Here is a 27613-nt window from a genome sequence, read left to right as displayed (position 1 = left end):
GAGGGAGAGAGCCATGTTACCTTTCTACAGTCTAGCTGTAGCAGGAGTGGCCGCGGGAAACATCTCTCGGACACCGAATATTGGAGGAAGGAGTTTATTCGGCTGGAAGCCAGGTGGCATATTTGCCTAATATCCAAGCTCGTCTAACAAAGGAAGGTTCCTTCTTTATACAGGCTTATACTTTAGATGTTACAGTGGAAGAATCTTAGGTTTATAGCTTAACATATGAAAAGGGTCTCTGCTTACAGTCTTAGGAATTACATATGAAAAGGGTTTCAGTTTACAGTCTTAGGAATGAAAAGGGGAAGTTTACAGTCTTAGGAAAGGGGAAGTTGATCTGAGATGCCTGGGTCTCCCTCTTCATAGTTACCACTCTGCAGGACAATTACTGTTCACTGCAGCCGCACAGTTTCATAATCTGTATCTTACTGCATCACTAACTCAACAGCAGGCTTGTCAATACATGGCCTATGATACTGGTGTTCTGAAATTTTACAACAAGGTACCAGTAGATCTTTTTCCTTTTTTCTTTTCATTATGCTGAACACATCCTTTCAATCTAGAGTCTTGTGGTTCCCAGTTTTAAAAAACTAAAAACTGGCCGGGTGCGGTGGCTCACACCTGTAATCCCAGCACTTTGGGAGGCCGAGGTGGGTGGATCACGAGGTCAAGAGATTGAGACCATCCTGGCCAACATGGTGAAATCCCGTCACTACTAAAACTACAAAAATGAGCCAGGCGTTTGGTGCGTGCCTGTAGTCCCAGCTACTCGGGAGGCTGAGGCACAAGAATCAGTTGAACCCAGGAGGTGGAGGCTGCAGTGAGCCGAGACTGGGCCACTGTGCTCCAGCCTGGTGACAGAGCAAGACTCCGTCTCAAACAAACAAACAAACAAAAAACACTAAAAACTAAAAACTGAGGGACACAAGGTCAGGAGTTCAAGACCAGCCTGGCCAACATGGTGAAATCGCGTCTCCACTAAAGATACAGAAAATTAGTCGGGCGTGTTGGCACGCACCTGTAATCCCAGTTACAGTACTTGGAAGGCTGAGTCAGGAGAATCGCTTGAACCTGGGAAACAGAGGTTGCAGTGAGCCGAGATTGCTCCACTGCACTCCAGCCTGGCAACAGAGCGAGACTTAAAAAAAAAAAAAACAAAAACTCAACAACAAACTGACACAAGGCGCGGGGCCGGCGGGTGGCGGGGGCTGTGGCTCACGCCTGTAATCCCAGCACTTTGGGAGGCTGAGGTGGGTGGATTGCCTGAGCTCAGGAGCTCAAGCCTGGGTAACACGGTGAAACCCCGTCTCTACTAAAATACAAAAAATTAGCTGTGCATGGCGGCGGGTGCCTGTAGTCCCAGCTAATTAGGTGGCTAGAGACAGGAGAATCCCTGGAACCCGGGAGGCGTAAATTGCAGTGAGCCAAGATCGCACCACTGCACTCCAGCCCGGGCAATAGAGCAAGACTCTGTATCCACAAAACAAAAACAAAAACAAAAAAAACACTAAAACGAATTATTTCCTCCCACTTCCTTGGATTCTGTTTTCTCATTCTGGAACCTAACAGTCAGATGTTGAACCTCTCAGACTGATACATTTTTCTCTGTTTCCTTTTTCCTGCTTTCTTGGAGATTTCCGCAACTTTACTTCTGAAACCTTCTGAATTTTTTTTCCCATTTCTGGTAGATATGATGCTTTCAATTTCCAAGAGCTCTTACTCTCTGAATTCCTATGCCCTTTTCTTTTTTCTTTTTTATTTATTTTTTTTTACGAGATGGAGTTTCACTCTTGTTGCTCAGGTTGGAGTGCAATGGCACGATCTTGGCTCACTGCAACCTCCGCCTCCCAGATTCAAGCGATTCTCCTGCCTTAGCCTCCCGAGTAGCTGGGATTACAGGCATGCCCCACTACACCAAGTTAATTTTGTATTCTTAGTAGAGATGAGGTTTCACCATGTTGGCCAGGCTGGTCTCGAACTCCTGACCTCAGGTGATCTACCTGCCTTGGTCTCCCAAAATGCTGGGATTACAGGAGTGAGCCATTGTGTCCAGCCTTCCTATGCCCTTTTCTTATAGACCCCCTACTGTATTTCATGTCTGCAGTACCTTCTTTTCTGTTTTTTTAGGATATTAACTCCAGATTTTTGCAAGTTTTTCTTTTGTCGGCACTATCTCTTTTTCTGGGTTCCTTTTGCTATGTTCTCTGTCTTTGATGTCAGAAATGTTCCTCACATTTCTGAAGGCATTCTAAAATGCTTGTAATCCTACACTTTGGGAGTCTGAGGTGGGAAGATCATTTGAGCTCAGGAGTTTGAGACCAGCCTGGGCAACACAGTAAGACCCCTGTATCTACTAAAATTTTTTTAAAAAGAAAAGAAATGTTCTTCAAATATCTAGAAGTATTTAGTTTTCCTTTCGTATTTAAAAACATAGGCCAGTCACAGTAGCTGATGCCTGTAATCCCAACACTTTGGGAGGCTCAGGCGGGTGGATCACCTGAGGTCCGGAGTTCAAGACCAGCCTGACCAACATGGAAAAACCCCGTTTCTACTAAAAATAAACAATTAGCCGGGCGTAGTGGTGCATGCCTGTAATCCCAGCTACTCAGGAGGCTGAGTCAGGAGAATCACTTGAACCTGGGAGCCAGAGGTTGCAGTGAACCAAAATCATGCCATCGCACTCCAGCCTGGGCAACAAGAGTGAAACTCTGTCTCAAAAACAAACAAACGAACAAACAAAAATACAAAATTGAAATTCTGATTAACAGCCTGTAATGTACACTTCCCTGTAAGGTACAACGTAGGGACCGGGCTGTTTCATTTGGGTTCTGTGAGTAACGGTACCTTAAAATCTCTTCTCTTCTAGGTTTTCTCCAAAGACAAAAACTCCATTAATCAGGAGTATATCAGCCAAGTCGGGTAGATGCCTAGAGATCTTACCATTCTTTAGGTCAATTGTCATTAGGTTTTCAATTTGGAGACGTGTCCTCATCTTTAGCATGCCTATACCCAAACCCAGAGCCAGTTTTAGTCCCAGCTCTCTGAAGAAAAAGCCTCCTTGATTTTTCTGTTGCACATTCTTCTCCTTCAAACATATGATTGAGGTAAGATCCTTTAGAAAAAAGCGTCTTACTGGAAAAGTTATCAAGGATAGTTCACGTATCAACAGTTTGCACACATTTGCTCCTCAAGAAAAGCAATCATATATTCTGAATGATTTGAAAAAATGGCTCTTCCCCACATTATGTTTTCCACATATCCTAGGAGAGTGGGATGCTGAAAAATGCATGTAGGCTGAAAAAATTTTGGTACATATTTCCAAAGCTCAGCTATGAGAAAACTTAAAAAGAAATTTAATGAGAGAAATAAAAAATGAAATCAAACTCAGAACTCTAATTTAGCTAAAAAGAACTATTCTTGTAGTCTATAAACCTGGGTTTTACTCTAACTGGTGACATATGTTGTACTGGGACAAGGTCAATGTCATTTAATTGTGAAATGTTAAAAACTGTAACAAAAACAAATGAAAACTCTGTTCTTTGAAAAGGTGTTTTATGAGACATCATTATGATGAAAACTTGTTGCCAAACATAAATTATTATTTGGTAACTTCTCACCTCAAATTTAAAAAATCTAAAGATAACTAAAATATTTTACCTAGAAGTTTTAAAGGAAAACATTTAAAATGATAACCAAAAATTTCAAAGTAAAACAAAAAAACCCTTAAAGTACTGTTCCGGAGAGAACTAAATGATACATTACAGAAAATGACTTCAGCAAAAAACTCTAGGAAAACATGATACTAATTACTAGTAGTAACCAGTCAACTATCTTCACTGTTTGTATTAGAAGGAAAATGTCAGTTTAGAATCATGGTAGTTATGGTATATCAGCTTAATCCTGTTCTATTTTACAACACCATAATGAAATGCAAAATAATTAAAAAATTAAAAACTTTTTTTTAAATATTATTTCCCCTCCACCCTCCCTGTCCCCCTATTTTTTTAGATAAGCTCTCACTCTGTCACCCAGGGTGGAGTATAGTGATGCAATCACAGCTCACTGCCGGGCTCAAACTCCTGGGCTCAAGCCATCCTCTCGTCTCATCTTCCCAAGTAGGTGGGACTACAGACGCATGCCACCATGCCCAGATAATTCTGTTTACTTTTTGTAGAAATGGGTGTCTCACTACGTTGCCCAGACTGGTTCAAACTCCTGGCCTCAAGCAATCCTCCCACCTTGGCCTCCCAAAGTGCTGGAATTACAGGTGTGAGCCACTATGCTTGGCCTAAAACATTTTGTAACAGACTGGATTTGGTTTAACATTCAAAAGCGTAATTCAAAAGCTATATCCATGCCTAGAACAGTGCCTGAAAAACAGGCAGAGAGTATACTTTTACTAACTAAAAAAATACAGCATTGAAGTAAAGGAAGGAAAAGGAAGGTGAAAAATTTTTTAAAGCTAACATATGCTAAGCACGTATATGCATTAGAACCTTTGTTTATTGCTCCATATGGCTATAATCTCGTTTAATCTACAAAACCTCCTTATGAGGTAGACATTGCATAGATGAGGAAACTGCCATTTAGGAAGCTTAGAAAACTTTCCTATGAGTCACACAAAGCTAGTAAGTGACTGAATGATGTGCAAACCTAGATTTCTCTGAATTCAAAGTCCATGCATAAGTATACCAGGTCTTTTGTACAAAGCACTATACTATAAATTATTTTAAAATGCTGAAAAACAGGTACGTGACTAACAGGCAGCTGCATTATCCTTGTAAAAACCAGGGATTCTGAGATATCATTTAGATTAGATACCATTATTAAAATACCTCATCAGATATGAGATTCTTACTTATTATTACCTTTAAGATGCACAGAGAGGCCGGGCACGGTGGCTCACGCCTGTAATCCCAGCACTTTGGGAGGCCGAGGCGGGTGGATCACGAGGTCAAGAGATCAAGACCATCCTGGTCAACATGGTGAAACCCCATCTCTACTAAAAATACAAAAAATCAGCTGGACATGGTGGTGCGTGCCTGGAATCCCTGCTACTCAGGAGGCTGAGGCAGGAGAATTGCCTGAGCCCAGGAGGTGGAGGTTGCGGTGAGCCGAGATCGCCTCATTGCACTCCAGTCTGGGTAACAAGAGCGAAACTCCGTCTCAAAACAACAAAAAAAAGATGCACAGAGATTATAGGTTAGTTAACTATGGTATGCTTGTACCCTGCCATCTTACTGGATTGGATTTTCCTTCAGATCTTAAAATAGAAAGGTTAAAAAATTATAATGGGCACCGGAGGTGGTGGCTCACGCCTATAATCCCAATACTTTGGGAGACTGAGGCAGGCAGATCACAAGGTCAGGAGTTTGAGACCAGCCTGACCAACACAGTGAAACCCTGTCTCTACTAAAAATATAAAAATCAGCCAGGCATGTTGGCGCATGCCTGTAACCCCAGCTACACAGGAGGCTGACGCAGGAGAATTGCTTGAACCAGGGAGGCGGAGATTGCAGTGAGCCGAGATGGTGCCACGGCACTCCAGCCTGGGTGATGGAGCGAGACTCTGACTAAAACAAAAAATTATAATGGGAAGAAATGGAGGTATTTTCTGAGTCTTACTCAGGCTCCCTGCCCTACCACCTTTCAATATCTCCTCGAATTTTTATTCCTTTATTTTCCTAATTTTTAAAAAGTAATAAAACTTTTCATAAAATATTTTCATATTACGATCCGCACTTTACCCATTACCTACTCCAAAATGATTCCTAAAAAGTAACAGTAAGCTTTTTCAGTTTTTTTTAACCAAAAAACATGGGTTGGGGGGAATGATATAACCAAGCATTCCAGTTTCCACATAGCAAAAAGTAGTGCACTAGGACTTCTAAATGCAAAGTTGTAACCATGAAGACTTAAAATACTAGTCCTCCAAAACTGGAAGTCTAAAATTTAGATAAATTTCTCTGGGAACTGTCAAAAGTAATTACTGTACTAAATTTGTTGGGAAATTTTTATTAATAAATTATATAATTACCATGAGATTTTCTATATTCCACAGCAGCGGTTATTCGCTTCAGCAGGCATCAGATTGACCTGGAGGGTTTGTTTAAAACAGACTGCTGGGCAGAGCACAGTGGCTCACGGCTGTAATCCCAGCACTTTGAGAGACCAAGGTGGGCGGATCATGAGGTCAAGAGTTTGAGACCAGCCTTGCCAACATGGTGAAACCCTGTCTCTACTAAGAATACAAAAATTAGCCGGGCGTGCTGGCACGTGCCTGTAATCTAGCAACTCTGGAGGCTGAGGCAGGAGAATTGCTTGAACCTGGGAGTTGGAAGTTGCAGTGAGCCTGGGTGACAGAGCAAGACTCCAACTCAGCGGAAAAAAAAAAAAACAAACAACAAAACAGGCTGCTAGGCCCTGCCCTGGAATTTCTGATGCCTGGGTAAGATCCAATAATGTAAACGCCTAACAATTTCCCAGGTGGTGATGTTGCTGCTGGCCTAAGAACCACACTTTCAGAACAGTGCTCTGTGGTAGCTATAGTGTGCCCAAGAGAACTGTGTAATGGCAGAATAGGTCTACGATTTCTAGTCCAAGAAAATGATTTGAATATTTACAACTAAGAGCAATAGTTGTGTGTTTCCTCCTGAGAGAAGCTAAATGATTGGGTTTGTAATGATTTCTGTGTGTCTCTGTGTTTGCCCACATTTGGAAAATGTACTAAGAAAACTCAACATAGATAGTATTACAAAGAAATTGCAACTGTGATATAGTTGTATGTTGCAGTAAGGTTTCTTCCTTCAGAAAAATATGAGAAAAAAAATTTCAAATTTTTGATACATACTCTAATATCTAACAAGTTAAGAAAAGTGGAAAATTACGGGTCATACCAAGACAGGTAGAAATGTAAAGAACTGCCTTTTGAACAAGGCAGCATAATGTAAGACAGCAAGAAATTTACTGCATTCTGCAAAGAGCACAACTGCTCACAGAAGCACAGATATTGTGAAATACTTAAGTACTGTCAATTCCAAATAATAAAATTATTTTACCTTGAAATGAAGTAATGGCTGTTGAATTACCTAATATGTTAGTTTAAGTAACTCAGGTTTATGCTAGAAAGCCATGCATATATTTCATAAATAATCCCTTGTCTAAAGAAAGAAAATAAATCCTTGATGAAACTGGCCTTGAATTATTTGCTGAATAGGCATAGGAAATCAGACTGACTATACTAAGTAAACTAGGTAAGTAAAATTTAGAAGCCTTCAAAAATATAGGCTCAGTGGCATCACAAAAATGAGATTTATTAAAAATGAGTAACTACAAGGTGACATTTAAAGGTTAACATTTCTAAAGCTTTTGATGTATTTTAATTCAAAATATACTTTGGCATAATATATACTAACAGCATATAAAATGTGACTATGCTGGAAATGAAAACAGGAAATGTTGGTAACACAAATACGACATCAATGAGTATCAAGCTAAAAGCTTCTATATTAGGATAAAGAATTTGACCAAATAACAGTTAAAACTGACCACGATTTGAAAGACTCCTGCTCCTTCAAATGAAATAAGCTGAACTGTTTTTATTGTTATCTTGTCTGGTATCAGTTGCTGTGTAAAATGTTATACAATGAGCCCCAATACACAGGCTGTAGTCCTGTATGCACCCTATTGCTCACTAAAAGGAACCAAGACTCCTTAAGGATAACAACTGCTTCATTAGGAGAGGAAAAAATGAGATGAACCTAGAAAGGCTTTTGGTTTTTAGAATATAATTTTTAGGTTATCAGTAGTAATCAATATCGGAATAGGAAAGAAGTTTTGCTACACATGGTTTAAGCAATGATATGTGAGTATGGAACATAGCAGGTACAGTCAGTTGTCAACATTCTGAATCTCTAAGATTCATAAAGATCCTAAAAAGAAAAGGTAATATGAAGGGTACTATGAAAAAATCAGTATGTATTATGAAAAATCCCCCCTTCTTGTGTGAAAAAAAGGAGTGGATAATCAAGGAATAGATAGATTCTATAGGAAATGTCTTTTAAGTTCTACTTGTCATTCTTATGTTAGAAAATAAGGAAGTGTTTACTAACTGCAAGTATTATGATAAAACAGCAAAATTAACAAACCTATGATGGTCACTGTTGATTTGACCACAAAAATGTTTGTAGTTCCTAGTGTTACTAAACATTGTCTTCACAAGCAAGATAAGCAACAGAGCAAGTAATAGTCTCTTAAAAGTAGGTACTAGAAACAAATACACCAATGAGAAATAGAGCCCTGTTTCTCATATAACAATTTTGGGTAGAAAGCCCCAGTCCTCAGGATAGGAGTGAGGACAAGATAATTCAAGAAAACTGACACTCTAGATCCTTCCTATACCTATTAGGATGACATATGAAGTCTTTTTTATTTTCCAGTATAACTTAGGGAGGGGTACAGCTGAGGCAAGGCACATCTAAAATGACTTGCTAACATCACATTGAACTCCAGCCATATACATATCCATGATATGCCCAGCATATCGTATCCTAGGAACAAGGTAACTGGTGTCATAACTTTCTTTGCTTAATGCCACCCCCAAAATGGTCATTTTTTGAGACAGGGTCTCACTTTGTCTCTGTCACCCCAGGCTGGAGTACAGTGGCACAATCTCAGCTCACTGCAACCTCCACCTCTGGGTTTCAAGCAATTCTTCCACCTCAGCCTCCCTAGTAGCTAGAACTAACTAGAGGTGCAAGCCACCATGCCTGGCTAATTTTTGCATTTTTTGGTAGAGATGGGGTTTCACCATGTTGGTCAGGTCTCGAACTGACCTCAAGTGATCCGCCTGCCTCAGATTCCCAAAGTGCTAGAATTATAAGCATGAGCCACCACACCCGGCCCCTTTTCTTTTCCCTTTTTTTTTGAGACAGGGTCTCACTATGTTGCCCAGGCTGGAGGACAGTGGCTATTCACAGGTGCGATCCCACTACTGATCAGCACAGGAGTTTTGACCTGCTCCACTTTCAACCTGGGCCGGTTTACCTCCTCCTTAGGCAACCTGGTGGTCCCCCACTCCTGAGAGGTCAACATACTGATGCCAAACTTAGTGCAGACACCTGACCAGCATAGCACACTACAGCCCAGAATTGCTGGACTCAAGCGATCCTCCAGCCTCAGCCTCCCGAGTAGCTGGGACTACAGGCACGTACCACCGCGCCCAGCCCCTTTTCATTTTTTAATAGATTGATGTTGAGAATATTCAATTTGGTCGTCCCATATCGTATGGGGTTAAATTACCTAAGGCCAACTATTTACTTATTGAGACCCTCTGGAAAAAGAACAATTACCAATTAACTTTAGAGCAGTGCTTAAGCTGAAATGCAAATGCAGATTCTTATTCTGAGATGAGGCCTGAAATACTGAATTTCTCACAAGATCCCACCAACCCATATCGCATGCCATAGAACTGGATGTGAAAAATTACTATCGCCGGGCGCGGTGGCTCAAGCCTGTAATCCCAGCACTTTGGGAGGCCGAGGCGGGTGGATCACGAGGTCGAGAGATCGAGACCATCCTGGTCAACATGGTGAAACCCCGTCTCTACTAAAAGTGCAAAAAATTAGCTGGGCATGGTGGCACGTGCCTGTAATCCCAGCTACTCAGGAGGCTGAGGCAGGAGAATTGCCTGAGCCCAGGAGGCGGAGGTTGCGGTGAGCCGAGATCGCGCCATTGCATTCCAGCCTGGGTAACAAGGGCGAAACTCCGTCTCAAAAAAAAAAAAAAAAAAAAAGAAAAATTACTATCCACCAAAATAACTTTTAGAGTAAAGTAGCAAATTCTTTTTTTTTTTTTTTTTAAACAGTCTCACTCTGTGGCCCAGGCTGGAGTGCAGTGGTGCAATCTCAGCTCACTGCAACCTCCACCTCCAGGGTTCAAGTGATTCTTGTGCCTCAGCCTCCCAAGTAGCTGGGATCACAGGCGCAAATCACCACACCTGGCTTAAAGTAGCAAATTATTATTATTTTTTTTAAAGACGGGGTTTCACCATGTTGGTCGGGCTGGTCTTGAACTCTTGACCACAGGTGATCCGCCCGCCTAGGCCTCCGAAGTGCTTGGATTACAGGCATGAGCCACCACCTTCAGCCTAAAGTAGCAAATTCTAAGGAAGTATTTTTCAAGTGGTTCTTAACCACCTGCACCTGGTACCATTAAGATGCTTGGTAAAAATGTAGCTTGATGGACTCCACCCCAGAGCTCCTGAATCTCTCTAGGGATCAGACCCAGGAATGCATATTTTTTTTAAAAGTGCCCCAGGTGATTTTATGCACACGAAAGCTTGAGAATCAATATGCTACAGTTTGTCACTTGATAGCAGATGGCCAGAAACCACAAATTTTCTAGGCTAAAAGCATGACCATATTATCTATTTTCCTTACACAAGTGAGACTTATAACTACCAAAGTCAAAAACACTGGATAAACAGAGAAAGCCTCTTTCACTACGTGTAAGGTTTAAAATGTTTATTCCTTTTATTATAATCAATGAATCTATTGTGAAAGTTTCCAAATACGTAGCAGTGGACATTTTGCCAATGGTTATATTTTGAGATACCAACTCTTAGCACATGTAACATCATTTCTCTTATCCTCTATGACACCAATTTAAAAAGTTCTGAATGCTTGACTTTTTCACATCAAAGAGAAGCATACTCACGAGCATTATCCTTGAGATGTTGATTAAATTCTTCGTACAACTGAAACTTCTAGCGTCCCCAGTAAAACCAGTTACTTTATACAGCAGTCAGCTGTCACTATTTCCAAAGCTATGAAAGTGAACAGGCTCCCAATCATTTCTTCACACCTTCTCATTTATCCATCCATTCATTCAACAAATACTCAAAAGTTAATACACCAACAAACTGGGTAACTCAGAAGAAATGCGAACATTCCTAGGAACATCCCACCTACCAAGACTGAATCATGAAGAAATAGGAAATCTGAACAGATTAACGGATAAGGATTGAATCAGCAACAGTCTCTCACCAAAGAAAAGCCCTGGTTTCACTGCTAAATTCTACCAAACATATGAGGAAGAACTAATGACAATCCTTCTCAAACTCTTTAAAAAAAACTAAAGAGAAGGGAATACTTCCAAACTCATTTTACTAGGCCAGCATTACCCTGATAACAAAGCCAGATACACAAAATAAAATTACAAGCCACTATCACTGATGAATATAAATACAAAAATCTTCAACAAAATATAACACAGCAAGAAGGCCATCACTAGATGCCATCACCTTGATCTTGGTCTTCCCAACCTCCAGAATTGTGAGCCAACAAGTTTCTGTTCATTGTAAACTACTCAGTCTATGGTATGCTGTTATAGCAGCACAAAATGGACTAAGACACCACTCTAATCCCTGGAACTGTGAATATCATATCTGAATATCTTCCTTATGGGGAAGACGGTATTTTGCAGATGTAATGAAGTTTACTAATCAGTTGACTTTAGAATTAATCAAAAGAGGCGCAATCTTGGTAAACCCAGTCTCATCACATGAACCCTCTGGATGGTAGCAGCAGAGGAAGTTTGAGAAACTGGAAGCACAAGAAGTGTTTGACTGGCTCAAAGATGGAGGGGGCCATGCTGTAAGAACGCAGGTTGCCTCCAGGGCCTGAGAGTGCCCTGATGCTGACAACCACAAAGGATATGAGAACCTCAGTTTTATAATCAAAGACAGAATTCTGTCAAAACTTGAATGAGCGTGGAAGAAAACTGTTTCCCAAAGCCTCCAGTTAAGAGGCCAGTCTGCCAACACATTGATTTCAGTCTTGTGAAACCTTAACTTCAGCTGAGTCCAGACTGCTAAGCTATGAAACTATAAGGTAATAAATGGGTGCCGTTTTAAACTGGTAAATTTGTAAGAATTTGCTATTTAGCAACAGAAAACTAATATACCTCCTTCAAGAAGCTGCAAATCTAGTAAAAGATGATATTGTTTAGTGTGACAGTAGAAAAATGTGCACAGGGTTTTAGAAAAGCAATAAAATTGCCTAACTGGGGAGGAGGGATGATAGAAAGGAAGAGAATTTAAAAAGAGATGGTCAAAAAGAAGAGGTGCTATGAGAAACACATGAGTTAACAATGAAGAGGTTAGCCTAAACAAAAGTAGAACACAAAGTGAATAAATCACAAATGTACAATTCAATTTTTTAAAAGCATACCATGAACAACCATAAAATCACCACCTAGGTCATGAAAGAGAATATTTCCAATACTTCAGAAATCTCTCTTTGACTCCCAACACAAAGCCCCCTTTCCCTTTCCTAATCACAACTTTTTCCTTCTCCCCTAGGGGTAACCATTATTCTGATTTTTATGGTAATTATTTCCTTTTCTTTGTACTTTTAGCAGTTACATATTTGTTTTTGAACTTTACTAATATATTTGTACTGTATATATCATGCTTCATACTTTACTTTCTCAACATTATGTTTCTAAGGTTCATTCGTGCAACTGCATATAGTTATAGCTCATTCATTTTCACTGCTGTGAAATAATATAAATTTACAATTGATTTATCCATTCTACTGGTGATCATCACTTAAGTTGTTTCTATTTTGTCAAATATGAATAATGCTATAGACAGTTTTATACACACTATATATCCTGGTATACATATACATAACTTTCTCTAGGGGATATATCTCAGAGTGGAATTTCTGGGTCATAGATTATGTGTATTTTAAACTTTACTGGATCATTCCAAATCATTTTCAAAGTTGATATTCCAGTTCACATTCCCAACAAGCATCGTATGAGTGTCTCCACTGCTCTACATTCTTTCCGGTACTTGGAATTACCAACTTTTGAAGTAGTACCCACTGTGGTTTTATTTTCCATTCTCTTGATTACTAATGAGGTTGAGCACCTTTTCAAATATTTATGGGCCAGTTGGAATTCCTCTTTAGTAAAGTACCAGTTCAAGTGTTTTCTCAGTTTTCTACTGGGTTGTCTTTTTCTTGTTTGTAGAAATTCTATATATATTTGGATATAATCTGTTGCATTTATTGGAAATCTTACTTTCCACTCTCTATGATATAAAAATCATTTTTAAAAACCTGTTTCTTTTTTTTCTGAGATGGAGTCTCGCTCTGTCACCCATGCTGCAGTGCAGTGGTGTCGATCTTGGCTCACTGCAACCTCGCCTACTGGGTTCAAGCGATTCTCCTGCCTCAGCCTCCCAAGTAACTGGGGCTGGGATTCCAGGCACACACCACCACACCCGGCTGATTTTTGTATTTTGAGTAGAGACAGGGTTCTGCCATGTTGGCCAGGGTGGTCTCAAACTCCTGACCTCAGATGATCCACCCACCTCGGCTTCCCGAAGTGCTAGGATTACAGGCGTGAGCCACTGCGCCCAGGCAAAAACCTGTTTTTAATAGGAAAATCTATTACCCAGTTTTTAAATAAGAAATAAGTTAAAATAAACCAGTTTAAATCCAAGATCTAAGACTTCCTTTAAACAATGAAAATTCAGAAATTGTGAAGAGCAAAGAAGAAACTTAAAAGTGAGTAAGACGCGGTGGCTCAAGCCTGTAATCCCAGCACTTTGGGAGGCCGAGGCGGGTGGATCACGAGGTCGAGAGATCGAGACCATCCTGGTCAACATGGTGAAACCCCGTCTCGACTAAAAATACAAAACATTAGCTGGGCATGGTGGCTTGTGCCTGTAATCCCAGCTATTCAGGAGGCTGAGGCAGGAGAATTGCCTGAACCCAGGAGGCGGAGGTTGCGGTGAGCCGAGATCGCGCCATTGCACTCCAGCCTGGGTAACAAGAGCGAAACTCCGTCTCAAAAAAAAAAAAAAAAAGGTGAGTAAGAAAATGCTTTAAATTTTTAGGACTAGTTTGATTCTAAAATTAGTTGCATTGTATTTGACACTGCAGGCTACTTCAGGAATTCAAAATAGTATTCCTTTGTGTGAATTACCACGCTGACCATACATTTTTCGCAGGCACAACTGGAATATTACGCAAATAAACTGAAAAGAACAATAAATATGTGCATTACCATACTACTACTTAAAAGACATAATTTATGTTGTAATATGAAGTAACGTTAACCATCCAGCTCCCAAATACAGCCACTGTAAAAGGAATTGGAACCCAGGAAATCCTTGGCCCCAACACTACTGCCACACATCAACTCTCAACATTGGTTTTATGGTCATCTATGGTTCATCTTCTCACCTCTCCTAAAGAAACCATCCTACTGTTTACCCTTCCCTTTAAAAAAAAAAATCCCAGGACAGTCTAACATCACTATCCAGTACAACTTCCTGCAATGACGAAAAAGTTTTATTACTTGTGCTGTCTGATATGACAGAGAGTAGGTCTGTCCAAGGTGCTGTCCAAAATGACAAATGGGGCTCCTGAGCACTTGAAATGTGGCCAGTGCAAATGAAGAACCAAGTTTTTTATTTTATTTTAATTTTTTGTTGTTGTTGAGACAGAGTCTCGCTCTGCTGCCAGGCTAGAGTGCAGTGGCAGAGATATCTCGGCTCACTACAATCTCCACCTCCCAGGTTCAAGTGACTCTCCTGCTTCAGCCTCCTGAGTAGCTGGGACTACAGGTGCACACCACCATGCCCAGCTAATTTTTTATTCTTTAGTAGAGATGGGGTTTCACCATGTTGGCCAGGATGGTCTCGATCTCTTGACTTTGTGATCTGCCCGTCTTCAGTCTACCAAGGTGCTGGGATTACAGGCGTGAGCCACTGCACCTGGTCTAATTTTTTTTTTTTTTTTGAGATGGAGTTTCGCTCTTGTTACCCAGGCTGGAGTGCAATGGCGCGATCTCGGCTCACCGCAACCTCCGCCTCCTGGGTTCAGGCAATTCTCCTGCCTCAGCCTCCTGAGTAGCTGGGATTACAGGCACGCGCCACCACGCCCAGCTAATTTTTTGTATTTTTAGTCGAGACGGGGTTTCACCATGTTGACCAGGATGGTCTCGATCTCTTGACCTCGTGATCCACCCGCCTCGGCCTCCCAAAGTGCTGGGATTACAGGCTTGAGCCACCGCGCCTGGCCCTAATTTTTATTTTAATAACCACTTATGGCTAGTTGCTACCATACTGGACAGCACAGTTCTAGAAAAATTTGTAGTAAATATATTGTGACTGTTACAAAATATGTATAAATAAGGATCCAGGAAAAAACACAATCTCAAATTAAGGCCTAGTACTCTAGTCCGTATTTCCAAGACTAATGAAACTAATTTTGTGAGTTACAGATTGCCTCTTTGGAAAATTAAATGGCATTTTAGCAATCTTCATTCTTCTTACCTAGAAAGTATTCATTTCTTGAAAATCTTAGTTCTCATAGCTCCAATAACACTGCATTACTTTGGCTCACCCGCTACACGTCAACGTTCCCTTTTTTTCCTTTGTGTAATCTTCGTCCACCTCCCCACTGCATCCTGCTCTCACCTGCAGGCTTTACTCCAGTGTTGAGTCTTTGGTTTCTTGTTTTCTGTATTTCATTCAAGAGTTTTCTTCAGGCCTCAACTATGACTCTTATTTGCCTTCTGTAAAACAGTATCACCTCACTATATAACCTTAAGGATATCATTTAATCTGGGATTGCTTCTGTCTTTTTTTTTTTTTTTTTTTTTTTTTGAGGCATGGTTTCACTCTGTTGGTCACGCTGGAGAGCTCTGGCGCAGGCGTGATCTTCACTCACTGCAGCCTCAATCTCCCAGATTCAAGCGATTCTCCCACCTCAGTTTTCCAAACAGCTGCAACTACAGGCGCATTCCACCACAACTGTCTAATTTTCGTATTTTTTTTTGAGAGAAGTTTGCAATGTTGCCCAGGCTGATCTCCAACTCAGCTCAAGTGATCTACCTGCCTCAGCCTCTCAAAGTGTTAAAGTGCTAAGATTACAGGGTGAGCCACTGCATCCAGCTGCAGATTGCTTCCCATTTGCGAAATAACTTAGAAGGTTACTATGGTTCCTTCTGGTTTTAAGATTCTTTTTTTTTTTTGGCTGGAATGCAGTGGTGCAATCTCGGCTCAATGCAACGTGTGCATCCCTGGCGCAAGTGATTCCTTTACCTGTCTCCTGAGTAGCTCGGATTACAGGAGCCAGCCACTGCACCTGGCTAATTTTTGTATTTTAAATAGAGACAGGGTTTTGCTGTGTTGGCCAGTCTGGTCTCGAACTCCTGACCTCAGGTGATCTGCCTACCTCTGCCTCCCAAAGTGTTGGAATTACAGGCAGGAGCCACTCACTGAGCCTGGCCTAGTTTTAGGATTCTATGAATTCTAGTATAGGCCTAGTTACTGAATCTTTTTTCTGTTTGTTTGCTTTTTCCCAGACTGATTCCTCTCTACACTTTTTTAAATGCTGGTATCTCCCCCAGTTGTCAGTGCCTACCTTTCCCATTCTCTACGTCCTTCCTCCAAGAATCATACAAACTCTATGACTCTCTTGAATTTATTCCGTAACCTTAACTTCACTCCACATTCTATTTTTTTTTCTTCCCCCAATAGCTCTGAGCATAGATTTTCTTTCTTTCTTTTTTTTTTTTTCTGGACTCAGAGTTTTGCTCTTGTTGCCCAGGCTGGAGTGCAATGGTGTCATATCAGCTCCCTGCAACCTCCGCCTCCTGGGTTCAAACAATTCTCCTGCCTCAGCCTCCTGAGCAGCTGGGATTAAAGGAATGTACCACCAAGCCCAGCTACTTTTTTATATTTTTGGTAGAGACGGGTTTTCACCATGTTGGCCAGGCTGCTCTTGAACTCCTGACCTCAGGTGATCCACGCGCCTTGACTTCCCAACGTGTCACTCTAGATTCTAAAGCTCTAGTTTCTATTTGTTTCTATTTGCCCCACACGATTCACTAGATATGCTAAAATCCTTCAAAGATATCAGGCAAACCAAAGAAATTATAGGAACCAAACTTGTCAGTATGATTAGTGATCAAGAACATAAATTTCAGGGTCAAATGTATCAGAAATTGAATCCTAGTTCTGTCACTTATTAGCTGTGAGACCTTGATCAAATTATTTAATCTCCTCAGCCTCAATTTTCTCACATGTAAAATGGGGTCAAAAACAGTATTTACAACTCACTATGGTTGTTTTTGTTCACACACACACACACACACACACACACACAGAGCTTAGCACAATACCTGAAATATTTTAAGACCTTAATAAATGTTAGCTACTATTCTAAGCAACAGCGTTACCATCTTTCTAGTTTTACAGGCTTAAGAGTTATCTGGGACTCCTTCTGTCCTTTATTTTTTAAATAAACTCAATCAGCATTTGTACATTTTCATTTTTCAATATGCTCTCAGTTTACCAGGATTTCATTCCCTCACAGTTTTCTACTATTATGCAGCTACCCAAGCAATTACTAGATTTAAAAATATTCATAAGGTCTCATCTTTGTTTCTTCTACATTGCATAGCATAATGCCTAAAACATAAAAGTTTCGCTATTATGACAGAATTTTAAAAATCTTCCCACCTATCCATCTCCCCATTAGATCCCCTGAGTTCTTTGCCGGCAGGGAGTCCTCTTTGTGCACTGATGACTGCCTAAGTCCTTTAGCCAATGAATGTCTGCAGAATGAATGCTGACTTGTCTCTAACCCTATCAGCGACCTAGCTTCCTCATATGTGAAAGGCAGCTCTTATATTCTCTAATCCAGTAATTTATTTTGACCAAATTGGTCTTGCCACAATATCATCATGAGCAGTTTCACTGTATTAGTCAAGACCTTTTTATGGCCGGGCCCACTGGCTCACGCCTATCATCCCAGCACTTTGAGAGGCTGAGGTGGGCAGACCACAAGGTCAGGAATTCAAGACCAGCCTGGCCAAAACGGTGAAACCCCATCTCTACTAAAAATACAAAAATCAGTCAGGTGTGGTGGTAGGCACCTGTAGTCCCAGCTACTCAGGAGGCTGAGGCAGGAGAATTGCTTGAACCTGGGAAGTGGAGGTTGCAGTGAGCCGAGACCACGCCACTGCACTCTAGCCTGGGTGACAAACCAAGACTCCATCTCAAAAAAAAAAAAAAAAAAAAAAAAAATCTACTCACCTTAAGCAGAAAGGAGAATTTATTAGCTCATATAATTTGAAAGTACAGAGGTAGTACTAACTTCAGGAATGGCGGGTGACCCAAAGATACAAACACTGACACCAGAACTTGGTCTTACTGTTCCCATCTTTTGACTTTGCTTTCTACTTATTGGTAAATTCTAGGCTCATATCCTATTCTCTCAGCAACCACAGAGCTCAAAGCATGCCTCTTTTTCAATAGTACACAAAAAATTCAGTTACTATTGTGTGCTGACTGCAAGATGTGCCCACTTCTGAACAATCACTATTGCCACAGCAATGGACTGTATATTATTAGCTAGGCCTGAGCCACTGGCATACGCTATGTCAGGGTGCATTTCATATAACTCAGAGGGTTGGTTCCTTAGGAAAACTGGAGTATTGTTGCCAGAAGGGATTGAATGATGGACTGGCAAAATTAACTGATGTCCCTTATACTCTAAAATTTTTTGCATGCTGAGACCACTGCCTAAAATAGCTTTCCTTCTTGTTTCTGGTTGCCCAAATCCAAGTTATATCCTTTCTGTTCTAAGAAGACTTCCGCGATTTCTTCTAAGATTGCCCTTGTCCACTGATCAAGTCGCCCATTCCCAAATATTCTTTTTTTTCTAAGAGATTAATCTTTTTTATTTATTTATTTTTTGAGACAATCTACTCTGTCACCCAGGCTGGAGTGCAGTGGCGTAACCTCAGCTCACTGCAACCTCCACCTCCTGGGTCCAAGCAATTCTCATGCCTTAGCCTCTCAAGTAGCTGGGATTACAGGTGCCCACCATCACACCCAGATAATTTTTGCATTTTTAGTAGAGTTGGGGTTTCACCATGTTGGCTAGGCTGGTCTAGAACTTGCGATCTCAGGTGATCTGCCTGGCTTGGCCTCCCCAGGTGCTGAGATTATAGGTGACAGCCACCGGGCCTGGGCAGATTAACCTTTTAAAATAAACAGCAGAGAAAGTCTCAAGAAAACATTCCCAATAAATTCAAAATCATGTCTAACTGATTGGGTAATATATGCTGTTTCCTAGGATATATATTCGAAGGACAACAGCTCTACCATGTACATGTTATACATTATGAAAGAACAGTATGTGAGGCAACTTTTATATGTCAGCATTCAAATAATTTTACTTGGCTTTAAATTTTCTTTTTTTTTCCTCTATCCAAGTCTTTAGCAATGATAAATTTTCTATAAGGTCTATGCATACCTAGTAACTACCATAAGTTGTTCCCGAATTAATCAAAGTATCTGCTATAAAAAAAGACTGTGGCTTTTGGAGACACCTCAAATGAGACTAAAATCCTGGCTAACGCCCCCTTCTCTGTCCTTTAGCCACAGATCTTTGGGCAAATTATTGAACATCTCTAAATGCTGGTTTCCACCACCAGTAAAAACAGAAATAGCAACACCTACTTAAAAAGAGGTTGCATGGTATAGCAGAAAGAACAGAGTTAGACGAACCTGGGCTGAAATTTTACCAATAATGCTATATAGTGGTAACAGCTGTATGACTTCCTCTAAGTGATCCTCACATGTAAAGTGGGGACAATAATATTTAATCCACAATTGTTGTGTGCAATTAACAAGGTAATATAGGCCGGGCGCGGTGGCTCAAGCCTGTAATCCCAGCACTTTGGGAGGCCGAGGCGGGTGGATCACAAGGTCGAGAGATCGAGACCAACATGGTCAACATGGTGAAACCCCGTCTCTACTAAAAATATAAAAATTAGCTGGGCATGGTGGCGCGTGCCTGTAATCCCAGCTACTCAGGAGGCTGAGGCAGGAGAATTGCCTGAACCCAGGAGGCGGAGGTTGCGGTGAGCCGAGATCGCGCCATTGCACTCCAGCCTGGGTGACAAGAGCAAAACTCCGTCTCAAAAAAAAAAAAAAGAAAAAGGTAATATATTTCAAAATACCTAACACAATGAATTGCAAATAGTGAATATTCAATAAATAATGTCATCAGCATTAAATTATCTGTTTAAAACAATTCAGATTGAGTTTTTGAACTAATTAACAAGGTCTGCCAAAGATTTTATACTTCATAAATGATATTACTACATGTTAGAAATGAATCTAGTCTAATAGGTTATAAAATACCTTGTAATCTTTTTATTTTCTTTTTTACACTCTTTGGCCAGATAAAAAGTCAACCAACAAAAAATTTGGTTTATAAAGAAACGATTAAAGTGTGGGCAAAACCATACTTAAAAATTCAGAACATAGTAAGGAAAAACCTCTTTGGTATTACTTACTACGTTTCTTCATAAATGCACTTGGATTTTCTTGGTCAATAAAACATTTCTTAAGGACTCAACATGTTGCTCCTAGAACTACTTAAAAGCACGTGAGATACTGAGCTAGATAAGACTCCTGTAATCAGTTTGTTCTTTAGCTTCAGGCTTGATGTAGTAACACTGCAATGACTCACACCAATACAAAATCACCATACGGTAATATAGTCATCTCCTAAACAGAAGCAGGAAATTTGGGGTATGAGTGATAATTTGAGATGCTGTCTACCCGAACACATACAAAAGGCAAGTGGCCGCTCATATTAACCTTAGCAAAAAACCGTAATTCACTTAAAAATATTCAGTTCAACTGTTTCCAACAAGAGATTAAATGAGCAGGCATTTAATTTCTTCTATTTTATACTACAGCAAAAGTTTCTTTGGAAAGAATAGTTTCGTGATTTGTTTACTTTTCCAAAATGAGTGAATCGTATGTAATACCTATCAACCTTTAATGCGTGCAAAGCGTAGAAAATGTGCTCAATCTGAGATTTTAAAATAGACACCGAGTACTGCAGGCCGCGGTGGCTCATGCCTAGAATCCCGGCCCTTCGGGAGGCTGAGGCCAGCAGATGGCTGAGCCTGGAGTTCGAGACCAGCCTGGGCAACACGGCGAAACCTCGTCTCTGCAAAAAAAACACAAAAAGATAGCTGGGCGTCGTGGCGCGTGCCTGCAGCCCCAGCTATCCCCGGGGCCGGGAGGTTCAGGCTGCAGCGGGCGGTGAGGACGGCACCGCAAACGGAACAGCTCGGGCACCAGACACCGCTCCCTGCAACTCCAAAAACCAAGGAATGCGGAGTTTCTTATTCTCTTTCCTGTGTTCGAAAATATCCAGAACGCAAAGGAATGCTTTAAAAAGGAAGAGCAATCATCTTTTCCAAGCCGTTTAATTCAGCTTTTGTTTTCGGCGGAGCTGAGGCGGGGAGAGGACACTGACGGGGGTCAGGAGGGCGGTTCTGGTTCTTTCTACACATGCGTTTACTCTGCAAGTCACCCAGACGCAGGCGGAGAAAGACGTTCCAGCGCTCGGGTCCGATGCGGACGGACGCAGCCGAGATCCGGCCCTCCCCGACGGCCCCGCGGCCCCGCACGCAGCGTTCCCGTCCGGGAAGGGCCGCCGGGCACCCCGAATCCCACAGGGCGGGGCGCGGGTTTCCCTCTCCGTAAAGACGAACGCCACCGTCGCCCCGCCCGGCCCTCCCCGCCGCCCCAGGCTCCGGGTCCCCGCTGCCCGCCCGCCCGGGTGGTGTCCGTCAGGTCGTGGCCGGGTCTCCCGCTCACTCGCCCGCCCCGCCCCGCTCCGCTCACCCGCCCGGGTGGTGCCCGTCAGGCCGTGGCCGGGTCTCCCGCTCACCCGCCCCGCCCCGCTCCGCTCACCCGCCCGGGTGGTGCCCGTCAGGTCGTGGCCGGGTCTCCGGCTCACCCGCCCGCCCCGCTCACCCGCCCGGGTGGTGTCCGTAAGGTCGTGGCTGGCCGCTCCCCGGGGAAACTCCCTCAGTTTCCGGCCGCTCAGGCTCAGCACCCCGGTGACCGCCGCCTCCTCCAAGGCTCGGTCGAGAGAGCGGCTCCATGAGCCCGGGCCAGACCCGGGACCGGCCCCGGAGCCCGAGCCGCAGTGAGCACCGGGCAGGCTTCCTCCCGACGCGGCCGAGCCGCAGTACTCGGCAGCCGCCGCCACAGCGACCAGGCCCGCGGCCGCCATTTCCCCGCCGCCGACGCCGGGGTGGCCGCTCTGCGCATGCGCGGCCGGGTGGGCGTGGACAGGGTGGGCGAGGCCAGGGGCTGCGGGAGGAGCCGGACGGGGCGGGACGGGCGACGCGGCGCCACCGCCACGTGATGAGCCTCTGGGGGAACTCCGGACGCACCCCGCAAACCCGGAGCGGCCCCTGCTCTGACGTCCCAGGGGCGTCCCTGAAATGCCACTACAGAAACACCTCGGGCGGCACTCCGCCCCAAAACTCCCCCGCCTCGCGGAGAAGCGCAGGGTTAGACTGAGCATTAAAGTGGGTGTTTTTGAGACGGCGCCCGGCTCTGTCTCCCAGGCCGGAGGGCGGCGGCGCGATCTCGGCTCACCGCAGCCTCCGCCTCCCGGGCTCCAGCGATTCCCCCGCCTCAGCCTCCCGAGCAGCTGGGACTGCAGGCCACCACGCCCGGCCAATTTTTGCATTTTTATTATGCACGGGGTTTCGCCGTGTTGGCCAGGCTGGTCTCGATTTTCTGACCTGGTGATTCGCCCGCCTCGGCCTCCCAAAGAGCTGGAATTACAGGCGTGAGCCACGGCGCCCTGCCAGGATTCTTGTTTTTGTTTTTGTTTTTGCTTTTTTGAGACGGAGTTTCGCTCTTGTTGCCCAGGCTGGAGTGCAATGGCGCGATCTCGGCTCACCGCAGCCTCCGCCTTCTGGGTTCGGGCAATTCTCCTGCCTGAACCTCCCAGGTAGCTGGGATTACAGGCGCGCGCCACCACGCCCAGCTAATGTTTTGTATTTTTTTTTTTTTTTTTTTTTTTTGTATTTTTAGTAGAGACGGGGTTTCACCATGTTGACCAGGATGGTCTCGATCTCTTGACCTCGTGATCCACCCGCCTCAGCCTCCCAAAGTGCTGGGATTACAGGCGTGAGCCACCGCGCCCGGCAGGATTCTTTCTTAACACTGTCGCTTCCAGAAACTTGGACGGTGAGAGGAGGGGCCCCTCTGGAATACGACCCAAACCGTTTCCAACTTCATTGTATTACTCGATGATTTGGTGGACTTAACTATGGTTGCTGGAGGGAAAAACAAATGTGCTAATTGGGCTCAAAATTCTCATTGAAAACGTTATATAAATATTTTATATCATCCATCCCTTTTATAAAATAGCTCTTCTTAATGAAAATAATACAAATATCTTTAACAGTACTTGTCCTTTAGGCAAGATTTCATTGTTGTTGGATAAAGCAAGGTTAGTATTAAAGTGTAAAATGTTGGTCTGGAACCAAAACTGAGGAACAGAAAATGATCTGACCGTAATCTAAATGTGGGAATTAAAGGTAGAACCGAAGAGATGCTCTAAATTGAAATCACTCAAGTAATGAAAGGGTAGAATACTTCATTTAAAACCAACTAGGCTTCACTGATATTACAACCAGTCTCTAGCATATTCTTCAGTCTCTTTTACTGAAGAAGCCATTTCTGCTTTATGATGTAAACTTTACCAACAATTAATCAACTGGTATTTACTATGGGAAATAGAAGAGGCAGTCAGATACAATCCTTTTCCTAGAAGATTACAAATAAATTGTGGAATCCAGACAGGCCAATTCGAGAATGAGCCAGCAAAAAACGGCTTTGAGTGATGGGGCTTCCGCGTTCAGAGAAAAGAAAGGTATATCATGGATAAACTAGGTTTTGAGTTAAACCTGAAGGATTATAAAGCAGGACAAGCTAGAAGGTGAGATTGGAAGATGGATCAGCATGAAGACATCCAGGTACTATTTATAGTGGTAACACGGAGGATATGAAGGCCACAGATCAGAAAGTTAATGTCAGAGAGCAAAAGAAAAATAAGTGTAGAGAGATCCTCTCGTTCAAGCCCCAATTCTTCAGTGAAACCTCGATCAGCATTTCCCTGAATTGCTAAATGCTAGAAGTTGTATAAATGTTTAATCTCAGTGCCAAAGTTTAGTAACAGCAGCCCAGAGAACTGTTGTATAAACTTAATACATTCTAGTTACTTCAGCAAGTTCCATGATAAATTGTCAATATGTTATGAGCATGGGTCACAATGGCAGGTGATGTATTTGTCAGCCCCAGCAAATAACATTTATTCAATGTATATATAGGTTTTTGTTACACTAGGCTTCCTAACATTGTTATTCTTCAAAAGATATTAAGCTATTTAAGAGCAGTGCTTTTTATTTTTTTTTAGGGAGATTTCAACTATGACTGTCTATTCATATATTCTATGCTGATGCTACAATGCTATAGAATTAGTTGTCAGATGTACCTTTTCAAATGCACCATTGTCATCTAATTTGATTGCACATTACCTTCCACATTTACACTAAATTCTGCCAAGTTCTCTGTAATATGCCCTCATTGTTTATATCTACATGTATTAATACATCCCACTGTAATAACAACATACTATGCTAGTCCCAAACTGACCAAGTTTATAGATTGATGTTTGAATATTCAACAAGATTTTAAGGTCTTGGCCGGGCACGGTGGCTCAAGCCTGTAATCTCAGCACTTTGGGAGGCCGAGGCAGGTGGATCACGAGGTCGAGAGATCGAGACCATCCTGGTCAACATGGTGAAACCCCGTCTCTACTAAAAATACAAAAACTAGCTGGGCGTGGTGGCACATGCCTGTAATCCCAGCTACTTAGGAGGCTGAGGCAGGAGAATTGCCTGAGCCCGGGAGGCGGAGGTTGCGGTGAGCCAAGACCGCGCCATTGCACTCCAGCCTGGGTAACAAGAGCGAAACTCCGTCTCAAAAAAAAAAAAAAAAGATTTTAAGGTCTTGATAAACTCTATGCTACCCTAGGGCTGAGTATATTTTTTAAAGTTAAAAAAATAAGCCAACCTTCGCTTGTGCCTGTAATCCTAACTACTTGGGAGGCTAAGGTAGGAGGGCTGCTTGAGGCCAGGAGTTCAAAACTAGCCTGAGCAACATAGTGAGGGCACCCCACCTCCCACCCCCTGGTCTCTAAAATTTTTTTTTTCTTTTTTTTGAGACGGAGTTTCACTCTTGTTACCCAGGCTGGAGTGCAATGGCGCCATCTCGGCTCACCGCAACCTCCGCCTCCCGGGTTCAGGCAATTCTCCTGCCTCAGCCTCCTGAGTAGCTGGGATTACAGGCATGCACCACCATGCCCAGCTAATTTTTTGTATTTTTAATAGAGACGGGGTTTCACTATGTTGACCGGGATGGTCTTGATCTCTCGACCTCGTGATCCACCCGCCTCGGCCTCCCAAAGTGCTGGGATTACAGGCTTGAGCCACCGCTCCCGGATAAAATTAGCTGGGGCTCGGTGCCGTGGCTCACGCCTGTGATCTCAGCATTTTGGGAAGCCAAGGTGGGTGGATCACGAGGTCAAGAGATCAAAACCATCCTGGCCAACATGGTGAGACCCCATCTCTACTAAAAATACAAAAATTAGCTGGGCGTGGTGGCACATGCCTGTGGTCCCAGCTACTCAAGAGGCTGAGGTGGAAGAATTGCTTGAACCCAGGAGGCGGAGGTTGCAGTGAGCCAAGATCGCACCACTGCACTCCAGCCTGGCGACAGAGCAAGACTCTGTCTCAAAAAAAAAAAAATTAGCTGGGCATGGTGGTGCATGACTGTAGTCCTAGCTACTCATGAAGGTAGTGGGGTAGGAGGTTTGCTTGAGGCCAGAACTCGAGGCTGCAGCAAGCTATGATTGTGCCACTGTGCTCCAGCCTAGGTGAGAATGACATTCCATCTCTAAAAATAAAAAATAATTTAAAAAAAAATAGTAAAAATGAGTGGAAAGCAGTAGAGACCAAAGACAGATTATGTACACACATAGGAGAGGTTAGGAGGAAAGAAAAAAGAATTACAATTTTTGGGCCTGGGCACGGTGGCTCACACCTGTAATCCCAGCACTTTGGGAGGCCGAGGCTGGTGGATCACCTGAGGTTGGGAATTTAAGACCAGCCTGACCAACATGGAGAAACCCCATCTCTACTAAAAATACAAAATTAGCTGGGCATGGTGGTCCATGCTTGTAAGCCCAGTTACTTGGGAGGCTGAGGCAGGAGAACCACTTGAACCTGGGAGGCAAAGGTTAAGGTGAGCCAAGATCGTGCCATTGCACTCCAGCCTGGGCAACAAGAGTGAAACTCAGTCTCAAAAGACACACACACACACACAAAACAATTACAATTTTTAAGGAAAACAGGATTCCTAAATCAGTAGCTATTTAAGGCCAAGTGCAGTGGCTCACGCCTGTAATCCTAGCACTTTGGGAGGTGAAGCAGGCACATCACTTGAGGTCAGGAGTTGGGAGACTAGCCTAGCCAAAATGGTGAAACCCCATCTTTATTAAAAATACAAAAGTTAGCCAGGCATGGGGGCGGGCGCCTATAGTCCCAGCTATTCAGGAGGCTGAGGCACAAGAATCACTTGAACCCAGGAGGTAGAGGTTGCAGTGAGCCGAGATCACACTATTGCACTTCAGCCTGGGTTGACAGAGCAAGACTCCGTCTCAAAAAATAAAAAGAAAAAAGAAACGTTAAGATATTTACAAGCCAAAAGAAGGGTCTGTGCATATGGGGAGACCTGAGGAAATAATACATACTATTATGTAAGAACAAGTCCTAGGTAAAGGAAGGATGGCAGGAAAGATAGATTAAGCAGTTAACGTTCAAACTTTTACGGATTTGAGGCTTCAGCTACAAAGTAAAGGCAGACTATGAGGGAATTCTTACCCTACTCCCTTTCATCTCCATAAAGTAGGTGACATCGCCTTATGAGAAAGAGATAAAGGAAATGGAGTCTTTGTGGGAGTTCACCAAAGAGTCTAGTGATGAATAAAATAAATGATGAAAGATAGTTGCAAAAAGGCTTCGAGCAAAATGGCTATAGGGATCTGTAACTTCTTCCACCACGGGTCTGTGGTCTGGGAGCAGAAGCTGAAAAAACAGGCCGTGCTGGTTATTCAGTGTTAGCAACTGAAAGAAGTTGACTATATATTTCACAGACTGCAAGTTAACTCAGTCAACACTGAGGGCAAAAGTTTCACTCAAATCTCAACAGCTCTTCCCAGCTCTGCTTTTCACTATATCATGCAAAGATTATGTCCTCTCTTCTCCCTTCTATTCAATAGAAACATATCATGGTCATTCCTTTTTTTTTTTTTTTGAGACGGCGTTTCGCTCTTGTTACCCAGGCTGGAGTGCAATGGCGCCATCTTGGCTCACCGCAACCTCCGCCTCCTGGGTTCAGGCAATTCTCCTGCCTCAGCCTCCTGAGTAGCTGGGATTACAGGCACGTGCCATAATGCCCAGCTCATTTTTTTGTATTTTCAGTAGAGACGGGGTGTTTCACCATGTTGACCAGGATGGTTTCGATCTCTCGACCTCGTGATCCACCCATCTCCGCCTCCCAAAGTGCTGGGATTACAGGCGTGAGCCACCGTGCCCAGCCGGTCACTCCTTTTAAGACTCCACTTCTAGG

General features: G+C 43.0%; 1 protein-coding gene across 12 annotated transcripts in view; it reads right to left on the bottom strand.

Moving 5' to 3' along the window:
- Positions 1 to 22156, bottom strand: part of LRCH3 (leucine rich repeats and calponin homology domain containing 3) — a 105120-nt gene extending 82964 nt beyond the window's left edge. For all 12 annotated transcript variants that reach the window (XM_039461853.2, XM_039461857.2, XM_039461856.2 and 9 more), the window contains exon 1: positions 21875 to 22156. In XM_039461853.2, coding sequence (XP_039317787.1) covers positions 21875 to 22136 — 262 coding nt within the window. In that variant the 5' untranslated portion in view covers positions 22137 to 22156. The remainder of the gene's footprint in view (positions 1 to 21874) is intronic.
- Positions 22157 to 27613: the final 5457 nt, after the last annotated feature.

This window comes from Saimiri boliviensis, chromosome 9, assembly GCF_048565385.1.
Source record: "Saimiri boliviensis isolate mSaiBol1 chromosome 9, mSaiBol1.pri, whole genome shotgun sequence".
NCBI lineage: Eukaryota > Metazoa > Chordata > Mammalia > Primates > Cebidae > Saimiri > Saimiri boliviensis.
The sequence above is the reverse complement of the archived record's forward strand: the minus strand, read 5'-3'. Positions and strand labels throughout refer to the sequence as shown.